At 39.4% G+C, this 14,276-nt stretch overlaps 1 protein-coding gene across 1 annotated transcript in view; it reads right to left on the bottom strand.

The window, feature by feature from the left end:
- Positions 1 to 2,202: 2,202 nt before the first annotated feature.
- Positions 2,203 to 14,276, bottom strand: part of LOC121303498 (olfactomedin-like protein 2A) — a 39,337-nt gene continuing 27,263 nt past the window's right edge. Inside the window, exons 3-8 of the mRNA XM_041234217.1 lie at positions 12,046 to 12,153; positions 10,654 to 10,839; positions 9,227 to 9,455; positions 5,712 to 5,966; positions 5,413 to 5,601; positions 2,203 to 3,364 (exon numbers count right to left, since the gene is read on the bottom strand). Coding sequence (XP_041090151.1) covers positions 2,763 to 3,364; positions 5,413 to 5,601; positions 5,712 to 5,966; positions 9,227 to 9,455; positions 10,654 to 10,839; positions 12,046 to 12,153 — 1,569 coding nt within the window. The 3' untranslated portion in view covers positions 2,203 to 2,762. The remainder of the gene's footprint in view (positions 3,365 to 5,412; positions 5,602 to 5,711; positions 5,967 to 9,226; positions 9,456 to 10,653; positions 10,840 to 12,045; positions 12,154 to 14,276) is intronic.

Genomic DNA, 14,276 nt, shown 5'->3' on the forward strand with positions numbered 1-14,276 from the left:
CTTTTGGAGTTCATGGTTCAGTAGCTTACTCAGGTTAAAGGAAGCAGCGCCACAGATCCAATGGGACTTTAGTAATGCTGAGGCTGCAGTATAAATATAGAATCAACATGTTTAGCAGTATAACATGTTGATTCGATATTTACATGGTTTGAGTTTGTGTTGTTGCTGTTTGAGAATGGTTATTTGTGCTTCGATTGACAAAAGCAAACTTGAGCGTTGTATAAAGGTGTTTATATAGAAAGATGGGCACTCCATCTGAAATTCTGTACAGTGTGGATCTCAAACAAGCAAATACACGTTTGTCTTCTGGTTTATAACTATGAATACTCTAGACAGGGATTGGTCTTCTGTCTTTAAAACATCTTTTCTATTAATTTATAGTAAGTCCCTTTGTTACAAATAATGAGGGATCCTAGGAATCTGTTTGCTGTGGAATAACATGGAAATATGCGGACTGTCTATGTTTTCTGAGATTTTTTAGGGGGGGGGGGGGGGGGGGGGGGGGGGGGGGGGGGGGGAACATGCAATACAGTCAATACACATATAATATATAAACATTAACACAGGCAACTTTGCTTTAAATTTACGTAAACAAACCTGTCTAATAAAACTGCTTCAAGTTCAGTTTACTTCAGTATTCAGAGCTGTTCAAAGAAAACAATAATAATCACCCCTAAAGATTGGGTCGGCGAGTTTGGCAAGGACAAATTTCACGTTGATGGTAATGTGCTTTTACACTCGTAGGCAGACCATTGTGAACACATTGGCAGTGCTGAACATAAATTGAAGGCAAGAAAAGGTAAACAAGATGAGGCCGAAACAGCAGGGCCATCGAAAACACTGAAACAGACCACTGGGTTTGGATCATTTTAGTGTCTTACATCTGCCAAAGAACAGCGGGAAACTGTGGTTTCAGATTTTGTCAAAATGTGTGTAAAAGCCGACATTCCTCTGTACAGTGGATCAACTGGCAGCAAACACATTAGGGAGGTGGTGCCATTCCAAAGTCAAACCAACTATAGCTGGAATGCTGCGGCTCTATTTTAACTATAACTGTCCGGATGACGAAGACTAACTCGGAATATTTTTACCACAGGGAACTATTTGTAATATTTGAAGTTAAAAAAAGTATATTTGTTTGTTTTATGGTCAATGACGCTGGTAAGCTTGTAAATTTGAAAGTGTAACTATTTTTATTTTATTTATTTATTTAGCAGGCGCATTTATCCAAAGCGACTTGCACATGTTGCACTGTAATACAAGGTTACAGTTCAAGAATAATTAAACTTATAAACGAAAATACAACATAAAAGACAAAACAAGTGTAACAAGAACAACAATAAATACTTCCTGTGTTAACATGTGGCATCGACAAATTGTGTGGTGCTAGAATTGCATCACTTGCCAGTTTTTAATTTAAACTGGTATTATGCTTGGCCAGCTAAACAGTTCATGATGTTCTTATATCCCGTGATAAAGTTTTAAACCATGTTTGTTTTCAATCAATAATGCACATATGTTAATGCAGGCTTGAGTTTTTGCTGCATATAGTGGTGCATGTCCCTTCAAGAAAACGTAACTGCGCATGAAGCCTGCTTTTTAAAAATCACAAGCAGTGGGACCAATGGATTCCAGAATTTCGATTCGACATCAATTCCGCCAAGCAAGAGAGCACAGGATTTTCTCCACCGCAATTGGCCATTGGACGCACACTCAAAGGCCCTCTCGACTGTTTGACAGATGTAGCTACCGCTCTTAATCACTTCCCAGCATTCTCTGTTGGAACGCCAACAACAGTTAGCTAAGGAAGTAAGCATAAAGATAGGGAAGGCAAGCTAAGTATTACAATGCTCCTTGGCAGCATGTTGTATTTGAGGAGGGGTCTTTGGTGTGGGTAAAAACTAATCCTCTGCCAAATGCTGCAGCAATGTTTTCTGCCAAATTAGCTCTGATGGTTAGGCCCAGCACAGACTGTGGAAAGGTTGGGGCCTGTAAACTATAAAGTTCCGTTTGGTGACCCGCAGCAAAGATATGTGGTTAACCTCAAACCTAACTATGGGATTAAACCCTCGTACTTACTGTGGGGTGTGGGGTGGGGTGTGGGGTGGGGTGTGGGGGTGTGGGGGGGGGGGGGGGGGGTGGTATAAAATTACGGGTGGATTACAAAGCTATTTTCTTCATATACACCGACTCCTTTGGATTTACAATTATCTTTCTTTCTGTTTTCTTTGGATACGCTTTTTTTTTTCCTTGGTTAAACTTGAATGGTTAGTTTAGATCTTTTGCTTTTGGCAAAGATGATTTTTCAAACTTTGCTTTGTGACTTTATATTCTTATGTTCTTGGACTTTTGATTCACTGATTTGTTTTGTTTATAAGATCTTTACTCGGCTATCCCCTGATTAACCGCGGGTACGCTAGAGAAACTGTTACCCAATAGTACCATTTGTGTGTCTGATAATGTGGCAGGGAAAACTAATTTCGTCCCCTTTTATTTTACTCATGGAATAATGTAGATTTTTCTTTTTTTTTTTAATCTGAGAATTTCATGTTTTTTTATTGCGGAAGACTAGGATTCCTGCAAATAATTGATTTAATGATAATATACAAGTGCAGTAAGATATTGGTGTTTTTCCCAAGGCATTGCTGATTCCATTTGTCCTAGAACTGAAGTGCAGAATTTATGCATTATTTTGTAATTGACTAACATACAAAAGATTAAAAAGTGCTTGGTAACAGGGAGGACTGACAACTGATAATCAACTACTGTACAAAGTTGATCTTGTATGTTAGTTGATGGCCATTATCCCAGGCGTAGAGGACCTTTTCTTTGGGATTGTAGTCAATCTGAGTGGTGAAGGCGTACTCGTTGGTAAATGGCAGCGTGGGGGTGGCCTCTGTGTTGGTATGAGTATCATACGCGTAGGAGACCTCGCCCTCCTTTTGGTTGTAAACATCCACGGCGTACAACACCCCACAGATGATAAAGCAGTTGCCATAGGAGTTGCGCTTCAGGCCTGTCTTCCATGTGCTCTCCTTCTTAATGGAAAGGTCGCCAGGGTCCAGCTTGCTGATGACAATGACTTCCTGCTGGGAGTAGTCGTAATCGATGGCAGGGTAAATGACCCACAAGCCACTTTCGTCCACTGCGAAGTCAATGTCAGAGTGACCCCTCCACTTCCAGGGGGTGGTGTCCTCATATACAACGTCATGGAGAAGGGTCCAGGAAGCCACATATTTCATCTTCAGCTCGTACTTAATGATGTTTTTGGTGAAGGCTCTGTTGTAGTAAAAGGATCCATTGTAAACGACGTGGCCTGTGCCAATCCAGTTATAAGGCAGCTTATACAAGTTGCTCCAGCGACCTGATAAAAGAATGAAACAGTGATAGATTGTTAAACTGCTGTAGACGGTACACTTTGTAACAATTAAAAGGAAACGGGATTCTGCTGACCAGAATCCCCAGCAATTCCTCATGCATTTGACTTTCAGACAATATTAAATATGAAGAATGCTAAGGAAATAAATCTCCAGAAGACTCTGATCTGGATCTGGCATAATGACCACAATAGCCAAGCCCATACTGTCTTTCTGAGATCAGGCCAACCAACACACAAAAGCAATAAGAGAAATATCTGAAAGTCCAAGTCCATTGAGAAAAATAATTTGAACATTTTGGAACAGCGTTTCTTCTAAACGTTTGTTGCAGTATACCATAGTAAAAAATATTCACTGAGTAGTAAACCATAGTGAATGCAAAGAAAAAGTATTGAAAGAAAGAACAACTTGGTCTGGGCCTGCCATGTCTAATGCATTCTTCTTGTGTTCACATTCACTTTGTATCAGTTTCTGTCTCAGTTAGATCCTGGTGACTTTCACAAAAGTAAAACGTGTATGTGGCCCCAATAGAGCTCTCAGGATAATGTCTAATCCCCAAGTGCATCTGTTCCACCACATTGTAACCATTAATCTTTCCCACTGCAACACTCTAGTGGATGTAGGAAATACCACTTTTGTTCTATGTGGCAACGTTTACTGAATTACTGTATTTCTTATGAAGAATGCATTAGTTGAGACAGATAAGTTCATTTCTGCAAATAAACCCTTTAACAGTTCCATTGAAGGTGAAATAACAAAAGTCAAAATGCATAGTAAATATTTTATTTTTAACAGTTGGTGTGTAGGCAAATCCCAATCTTTAGACCCTTGTCCTTAAGAGCATTGTAGGGCAAATGTATTGTAATGTATTGAGTTAAAATAGTGGTTCTCTCTGTAACAGATTAACCGTATTTCACATCAGTGTGGATATCATTTACAGTCCTTCCCTGTCTGAAAATATCATCTGGCTTCAGAACAGACCTCTGTCTATTCATGATAAGAACTGGATGTGAGACATGTGTGTGCCTCCCTCTCTGGTCAGATTAACTCCTGGTCACACAGATCAGACTTCATTATCTTTTACATGAAAAGTTTAATTCATGTCTAGCTGAACCACTACACTAAGATTCCATTCATCCATTCATAAAAAAGACCAGGCCACAACAGGACAACTGTGGGTGCCTTCACATCAGCCTCAAGGCATATTAAGAGTACAGCTCTTAGCAATTTAGAGGGTTCACATTACACAATACAGTACTTGTAAATAGTCAGAAACACAAAAATTTAGTCTTAGCCAGTGGTTCCCAAATTTCAGAGGACCACAGCCAATTCTGGGTTTGTTTTGACCAGGCCCTTAATATTTATTTTAAATCTGCACTGCTTTCCTGTGCGCATAGTGGGTGTTCACTGATTCAGAGCTATTATAGTTTAGGTGGGGTCATTTTTTATCTGAACATCAGAAGACTACAATGTACATTTATCAAATATACATTTATTATTATTACTATTATTATTATTATTATTATTATTATTATTATTATTATTATCTCCCCCTGATTTTCTCTTCATCGCAGTAATTCCCCACATGGCTAGGAGACCCACAGATTAAGTGGGTATCCTCCAATCCCATGACCAGGCCAGCTTCTTTTTTCACCCAGGAACTTGAGAGCGGATGTCAGCGAGCTACCGACCTTGGCCAGCCCTGCAGGTGTCCATTCTGAGCACACTGTGCGTCTGGAGAAACAGTCCCTACCAGTTTTACCTGCTTACCTTCTACATCTGTAAATGTGTATCACCTGTAAGAAAGTACTACATAAAACAAGTACCAATAATACTAATAGTAGCTTAAACATTCGTTTTTGTGTAAAAGATATGTTTAGATTCATGTAAGATCACTTAAATGAATACACAATGTGTTTTTCACTGGAGGAAAAGCTAAATAAAGCTTGCCCTATGTTTGGTAATATCTGTTTTCACTGTGTTTTATTTAAATGTATTTAAATGAGTTGTAACTGGTCCTAAAATAATTGCCTACCTTGTTTGAAGTTTTCCAGATTCCTGAACTCCACAAGGTTGTTGCCATAATAATAATTGGTAATGTAGATCTTTCCATCCTTGGCCAAGGGGTCCTTCATCCAGGCTCCCTCATTGCGCCCATAGCTGTGGTGTCTCTCAGGCAACTCGATCGATGATATGGTCCCTTCACACTCCCCATCTTTAAGCACTGAGAACAGGAAGGCACATAACATGACATAACTATGCAATGCTTTTATGATAAAGATTATATAATGAGGACAGCCTAAGGAACTGTGTGCGAAAACAGCTGTGCTTTACCTCTGTTAAGAGAGCCACTGGAATTGTCTACATTCTCAAGGACAATCATGACTGTTGGCGCTGGATTCTCAGTGGTGGTGGTCGTGGATACAGTGGTGGGAGTGCTGGCAGTGGTGGTGGTTGCCATGGGGGCAGAGGTTGTCGTCATAGGAACAGTGGTGGTAGTGGTAGTGGTTTCTGAGGTAAATGCTCTTAGGGCTTCAGAGCTGTGGAACCTGTCCTGAGGCTGTAACTCTTGAGCTTTTGCTGTGTTCTCTGTGGAAATAAAAAAGAGATAAGAGATATTCTGCTGTGTGTGCATGTGGGGAAAACAATATCTGACATGCAAGGCATAGCAGAAGTGGCCCTAATGTTTACTTCTAGGAAACTAGACCTTGATAATATTAGCCAACCTGGAATGGTTACACGGCAATGTAAGTTTGGACTTAAACTCTATTCTGCTTGGACAACATTCATTGGAAGTCTATTCGTATTAAACAACATAGGACACAGACAATACTGCTTGCAGCTTCATTGCTTTTACCAAACGACAACCTCTTCTATACTATACACACTGCTATGTGTTTGCAGAACCTTTAATAATTATATTCGATGATCAATTGAATCCGCTAATGTTGTTGGTGTTTATGTGCAGGAGTGACAGGAGTTACAGGAGAACAGAAAACCATCAAATCATAGAACAAGGGAGTCACTGGGGTACACTGTTGCTAAGAACCAGTCAAATGGGTATTACTGTAAATTGCCACACTATCCCTTGTTACGAAATGTATGTACGTATGTATGTATTTAGTCATAGTGGAACACGTTTTGGAGTGGTTTTACAGACCCCAGCTAGCATTAATCTTGGACTGCCTTACTTAAGGTAACATTAGACAGTCTAAGATTAGTGCTTAGTCTGTGAAACCTTAGGCAGAATATATCATAAAATATTCTCTATAATGGAAACTAATCTAAATACATTAGCCAAGTATTTAGACATTTTTTTTTTAAACTCAAAAGAAAAAACACACTCTGTGTTTGTCTTTTATTTTAATGTAATGCATATTTTGAGTAACAGTATGAACCTTTATTAAAATTGTCTGTGTTCTGTACAGTCTAGTACGGGATGTGGCTTCTAATTACTTATGTTACTCAGCCCGCAAAGGCGTCATACATCCAGATGTGGAGTGCATATGATAACAATTTAAATTCCCTGATGTCCCTAGCTAAGCGCAGGAATTCCCAAGCAAGAAATAATCAAGTTCAGTTGTGCTCACACTATCTCAGAAATACTGCATGACAGTGGCATTATGAGCTGCTGGAAATAGAACATGCAAGTTGCTTGCACAGAAGTCATTGGAAGCCACAGTGTGGGACTAGACAGTATATAACCCTGACATGTTTGAAAGATCTTTAACAAAGACAGTATAGAACCCTTAATTACCACTAATTTTCATTTTCAAAGAACATGGTTTTAACAACCATAATCCAAACCTATGTGCTCTAACTCATGTTGTATTTACTTTCTTTTTACAGTGTCAAAGCATTAAGATCAACTGCAGACAGATTAAAGGAACACACAGGTTTAATGGGAGCTACAGGTGGTACTTGAAAAATGCATGTAAATTGCACAGGCTTTGTGACCTGCGATCACTCCTCAATTAATTCCACTTCTGAATAGTGTGTGTGTGGAAATATGCAGCAATGTCTGTTCTCAGGAGTGACCCACTTCAGACTCCCGACCGGCTAGCAAAGTCTGTCAGATCTGCTCTATTTCGCACGCTTATGATCTTATAGGTCATAAGAGTACAAAATACAAAATGCTGTTTTTTCGCAAGTAACTACAAGCACAGAATAACGTTGTTTTGGCAGCCTCTATCATTTTTTACAAGAATGCTTGTTCACAGTGTGTTCATAAAATGTATTCAAAGCCTCCTTCCTGCCTTTGTTAGAGAAGAGAGCACCGCCCTGTGTTGTTACTGTGATATGCTGAAATAAAAAAGTTGCTTAAAATAATCAGACTGCATCCAGTTGTTTGATTTCTTAAATCTCATCATTCAAACCGGAGACTAGTTGTTATTGTTGTTATTCCATTGCCGTTGACAGCAAACAATATTCTCTTTTTACATTTTTTAAAAATCTTTATTTGCTGTATTAAATTGAAATAGTTAGATTGATTATATAGGGCAGCGAGGAAGCAGACTTAGCCTACATTGATAGACAACATTCAGAGTGTGTGTACAAGAACAGAGACTTTCTTGATTGATTTGGAACAGTGATTAAACACAGTTTGACCGACAACATTCAAGGTCCTTTACCAGAGATTAAGGCCCATATTGAAAAATCAAGTTAAAGGATGTCAAGCTTCAGTTAAAGAAATGATCAGCTTAAGAGAGAATGAGTTTGTGACTTGGTTATGCTTTCATGTTTCATTGTCTCTGCCCCGTCTTAGAGCAACCTGTGTGAAAGAATCTCTGTAACAGTGCCAGGAGCTCTGTACATGAAAAGGGGGCAGGGCAATGCCCTGCTATAAAATGTTTTTATATGTGTAGGATGAGCGAAGTGGCGCCTGCCACGTCATTGTTTTGATTTGATTTTGTATTTATTCATTTATTTTAGAACAGGGTACCCCTCCACCCCTGTGCAATTTATTGTTTTGTATTTGTTTGTTTATTATGATTTATTTGTAAATATACGACGGCGAGAAGATGTAGGTTTTGTTTGGCAGCGTGGGTGGAAAGCCCATCCACATTAAAATACCTTGTGTGAATATTTGACTGTCAGCTAGCCATTACTGAATTAGTTGGCAGTCACACATAATAAAACTACCTGTGCAGATTATGGCCGAAGTGGTAATGAGAGAATTAATATCCAGTTAACCCCTCGACCATGATATAAAAGAGGTGGGTGTTCAGAGGAGAGAACAGAGCAGAGCGAGAGCAGCTTAAAAAACTAAACTAAAAATATAGCGTACACAGGATCAGTGAAAGCGATCTGCCCAGCCTGACCTGTGTGCTTAGTTTTTGTATTTGTGATTTTTGTTTGTGTTTAAACTTTTACTTTTGCTCTGTGAGCAGTTTGTTTTTGTTTCAATCTTTTATTTTATTTCTGTTTGAAAATAAACGGCGCCGCAGAGTCTTTTTGCCCTGCAGTACTGTGTTTGTTTGTTTTTGTTCCTACTTCTGGCCTGACATCACCACACAGCCATCCCTGTCACAATGTCCTTAGCAACTTTCACCACAATTGGTTAAGCGGCTCGCTAGGTATATGTAAACAATTTAAATGTGACATACATACAGAGAGATGGAAGGACATCTGTACCCCAGAGTGTGACACTATGAGTAACATGTGGGAATGAATGCCCTAGCAAGTTTCATTCCAATTCCAATTCCCTTGATATATGAAGGCCTGAACTTATGCAAGGACCTTCCACCTTCATTATATCCCCACTGAGGAAGATAATAATCTGTAGATGAGAAGCTGGTAAGCAGTTAGTCGCGTATGTATGGATTGATGTTCACACCATTTTGTCTTACCTCTGCTGCTGGGGTTGTGTTCGCTGCTCTCAGGATTCCCAGCTTTGTAGTAGGTGATTCCTCTGATCACACCAGGTTGGTGCCCTGCTGCCTTGGTTTTGGGGGTGGGTTTCACACCCTTAAAATTTTCTTTCTTGGGTTTTATTGGTTTTTCCTTTGGGGTTTTGGCTGCCTTAGGTACCTTTTTGCTAATATATTTATTTATTACTTTAGTCTTCTCTTCAGTTTCCTAAAATGGAGAACACAAGGGTTAATGGGTGATGATGACATTGCAAAATGTATTCTGAACGTTAAATACTGCCTGTGTAACAGACCACATTATTAAATAAATAAATAAACTTACTGTCAAAAAAAAAAAAAAAGACTAGAAAAGTAATTTAGTATGGTAGAAATTCCAATCAGTTTCAAATTGTTGTTATTATAAATGCTCATTCCAAACAGCTAATACTAAAACAAGAACAGTACATTATTTGGGCAGGCCTGCTAAACCACAGTGCTGCTGACTAAATGTTGATAACCCATTCTGCATTCCAGAATTTGCAGCTGGGCTGAGTTCATAAATGTGTGAGAGCAACATGCTGGCAAGGGAAAAACATTCATGTCTGTATTGAGATGAGAAGTTAGCTCCAAAACCTAGTGGATACAGCCTTAGACCATGACAACTTCTGTGCTATTTAATTATTATTTTACCCTTGATTTTCTCCCAATTTGGAATACCCAATCACTTTTCCCCTCACTGCAGCAATTCCCCACATGGCTCAGGAGACCTGAAGATTTAGTGGATGTCAGTGGGCTACTGGCCTCTGGAGAACAAAGACCAGCCCTGCAGGTGTCCGCCTTTGAGCTCAATGGGTGCCTGGCCAGCAGGGTTTGCTGAAGCGCGATGAGGAGAACCAGTCCCTGTCAGTTTTGCCTCCCTAACCAACATGAGCACCAGAGTCACAACTACGCTCCCTCGGGAGTCTCCAGCGACGACCGGTCTGCTTTGCACAGCCAGGAATTAATTGAACATCTGTATTTGAAATCACTTAACACATAACTGATGATGGTCTAAATAATGCTTCTCCTTCTGCTCCACATATTGTTGCAAATTTATTATAATGACTTTTAAACAAGATATGTCTGTAAAATACAAATGAAAGATACACACAACACATTACAGGACTCTGTAACACTAACAATTTGTCAAATGTCTCGGGAATAAATAAGTTTCTTTCTGGGGGAAAGGGGGAGGGGGAATTGATAAACCCATAAATATTTCATACTTAAAATCTTTTAGCAAAATCTTTTGACATAACAAGCACTGGCTTAACTCCTTTAACAACTCTATATAAGCGTTAACCATCTAGCATATGGTCACAATATAGATAAAGTGTTACCCAACACCCCTCGATAGTGCTGTGCTCACAAAAATCTTAAGAGAGTACCTGGGTTTTGCTATTGGGAACAGCAGAAGCATCTTTCTGTAGCAGCTGCAGACTCAGACTGGAGATCTCCTTCTTGATGCTCATCATAGTGTCAGAATAATTCTCATAGCGCTTCAGTTGGTTGCTCAAGTTTATCATGCTGTCTTTTACAAAGTCATTCTCCCTGGTGAGATTGGTCTTAATGGTCTGTAGGATGACACAATTTCAAAAGTTGGAGGTACAATACTGAAAATGGCACACCAGATTCATTTGCAGTGTTAGGTTGTGTTGATCAACCGTTGCTTGCAGAAAGTTGTACTCCAACTGAAGTCTGTCAAAACTTTAAATGTATTCAGGTGTAACGAGGCTAGGCAAGAACCAGGGACCACACACACGTGTCAGAGGAGTCATAACTACTATGCAAAACAGCTAGGTTAATTTTGAACCTCCTCTCATCTCACTGATAGCGATCAGATCTGCAACAGTGGTGCATCACACAACTCTGCCCCTTCCACTCTTATCCCTGTGAGATCGGAGTCATGGCACCAACGTACTGGGGAATTTACAAATAAAAATGCTGATCTCACAACTTGCACCTATGTTGTTTCTTGCTTGTATTATAACTCTTACAGTTTACATTTACTGTCAGAAATACTTGGCTTGTTCCTGCACTGCATAACTAAATGTGCAGGTTTACTAAAGGGCAACTTTTCATTTGGTGAACATCAGTGTTGAACTGTATAGTACACAAATTGACTGGAGTTGAGGCTTGTGACAGGGAGGCTGGTTTGCACAAATGTATGGGACCCGTAACAGGAGACGGGTTGCTAGGCAACCAATTGAGCAGTTAGGCTCATCCGGAGCTGAGCTGATCAAGAGGTCGGGATTGGCTGGGGGGTGTACCCGGGGAGGCTGCGCACAGCTCGAGGCAGCTGCACTGCTGTGGCAGCGTGCCATGCCCATGTGTGTGCTATATGTTGTGTTGCGTGTGGTGTGTTAATGTTGGTGACATTGTTATTGTAATATGAATTAGCATGTGCTTGTGTAACAGCTGATGCAAACAAGCCTATGCAGTGGTGGTTTGTGTGGCCTCCAGTCTTCACCTAAACGCCCTGTTATACTGATTATGCTCAGAGGGATGGGACATTTCGACACTTAAAGCCTGTAGACCTGCTGTACTACCTGAGCCACTGTTTGCAAGACAAGAAACATGTATTAGCAATGATAGCTTATTATATTCTGTTTAGATAAAATTGAACTTTAAAAGATTAGGGTTCTGGAATAAAATCTTTGGGCTTTGAATAGAAAGAGTACAGCACTGTCTCAATGCATGCGATAATAGCTAATACCCTGTGGTAACTATATTAAAAATGGTTGCAAAACATATCAATACGGTTGCTTGTGTAACCTTACCTCCTCAAGGGTGTTCATCTGGGAGACCACTTTGTTGATGTAGGTGTGAACTTTGAGAAGGTCCATGCTGTACAAAGTTCCCTCCAGTAGGTCCACCATTGACTGCAGCTGTCGGTGAAGCCAAAAAACAAATGGTGGTTTAATTCTAACAAAGCATAAGGTCAATATGTGCAATACTGAGTGCAATTTGAAATTAGAGTGCATTGCCCTTGCCCTGAAGTACAGACCCATTGTATTGCAGCTGCATGCCACTAAAGATCATTTAGTGACCCTCAGACTTGGTTTTATAAAGAAAATAAAGCTAAGAGGCAACAAGAAGGGAGTGACACTTCTGAGTTTGGCTTTATTGGTAAAGGGACTAAAAGGTAACAGCATGTTTCAAGTTAACAAATGTACCTTATTCCATAAGACTTTACCACCACCCACACTGAAAAGTGCCTGTCGTAAGTTTGCAAATAGATTTTTATCCTACATATGGGTGAGCTGCAAAGATTATTATTATTATTATTTTTTTTTAAATAAAACAAAAATCAAATGGTCAGTGAGAAGACACTTGACACCAGTCAAGCATACTCAAGTTTCAGTGTTTTCAATGGTCAAATTAAATTAAAATATATTTGGTGTAACCACAGCAGTTTAAGCAGAAAACGCTTTCATTTTCTATTTTTTTAAGTCACAGTCCAGTTTGCTGAACAGTGGCATCTCGTGCAGTATTTCTATTAAACAAAAAATAACTCAGTTTGTGTTTCAAATTATAATAAAACGTGTTTAATCTTAAGTGCTCAGATTTGGTTGTGTTAGACGTCGTGGCTTTCATGTTTACATGTGTGATAGCACAACCTCCAGTGGTTATAAGAGTGTCCTCTCTTGCACTCTGTGATCAAACACACAGTGCTCGTCTCCACTTCACCTTGCAGGAGTCACAATGAAGACACAATGCATGTAGTAGAAAGAAATGCTATCAGAAATGATAATGGTGTTTTAATATGGCAATTATAAGACTACTGTTAGAAGAATGGATACATTAAAAAAAACAAAAACAAACACTGACAGCTAGTAAGAAACAGTTTGCTTGACTGCCAAATTCCACACAAGTCCTCTAATACAAGGAGACAACTATCTAAGTATGCACAGAGACCAGAGGAGATGAACTCCAGGAATGTCACTGATGGATATTAGAAACGACACTCCATTGACCGCGCTCCATCCATCAAGTTGTTGTGCTGATCTCCGTGTTCCAAGTGTTGTCAGTTTGGTAAATCTTTGTGGGCTGAGTCAGATCTAAGCTGCTTATAATTTTATCTAGGAGCCGAATAGCGAGAATGTGCTGATTGACCTCCGTAAAGGCAAGGGTTACAGACAACACTCCCTCTTCACAACCAACATCTGTTTCTTCTTTGATGTCCTTCGATAGTACAATAAATGCTTCTTAGTTTAAGAATGCTCATTGCCACGAAGCAGCCCGCTCAGAGCAAATTTCATCAGTGAGACACTCGTTTACTTAACGCACCGTGTATGAGCTTAATTAGAATGCACAGCCTTAAGCAAATGTGTGTGCTGAAGCAGCAGTGACACGCATACAGAGCTGTTTGCTCTTCTGAGCTTGTTCTTCATTTCTCTGTTTGCTTTTGTTATTTTGCACCACTGAAAATAAGCACCACACGGCTAATTTGAATGTTTTTACGAAACTAATGAATTGCTCTTCGTGTGCGGGCAATGAGCTGTTGCAAATATAGAATGTTTGTATTGCATCATTTCTAGACAAACAACAGGCAGCCAAAGTTTTGCTGCAAGTTTCTTCATGTAAATACATTAACAGCTTAAATGTATTACATTTTTCCACGACTGTTTCAAGTACATACTGACTTAAAATTAAGGGCAAACATGCTCCCTTAATGGCATTGCAATGGTTTTATACAAAACACGTTGAGTACATGTTGTAAATATAAAAATAAATAAAAAGGCAAGAGTTTCCATTATGTACTTTGTAATGAGATGTACATAATGTAAATGTACACATTAAATGTGCAATCTCTCAAAGCAGCCATACAATGTTCCAAATGTGTACCTCCAATTGACTGACAATTTTCAGAATCATAGAAAAAATAATTTCAAAGCATGTGTATCTACATGGCTTTACAGTAAAACTGTTGTATACGAAGACTCTATCCTACAAAAGACCCATTAAACTACTTTGATATGACTAAAGGAATAACCCCTAGTTATAACTA

Source organism: Polyodon spathula, chromosome 33 (assembly GCF_017654505.1).
Source record: "Polyodon spathula isolate WHYD16114869_AA chromosome 33, ASM1765450v1, whole genome shotgun sequence".
In the NCBI taxonomy this organism is placed as follows: domain Eukaryota; kingdom Metazoa; phylum Chordata; class Actinopteri; order Acipenseriformes; family Polyodontidae; genus Polyodon; species Polyodon spathula.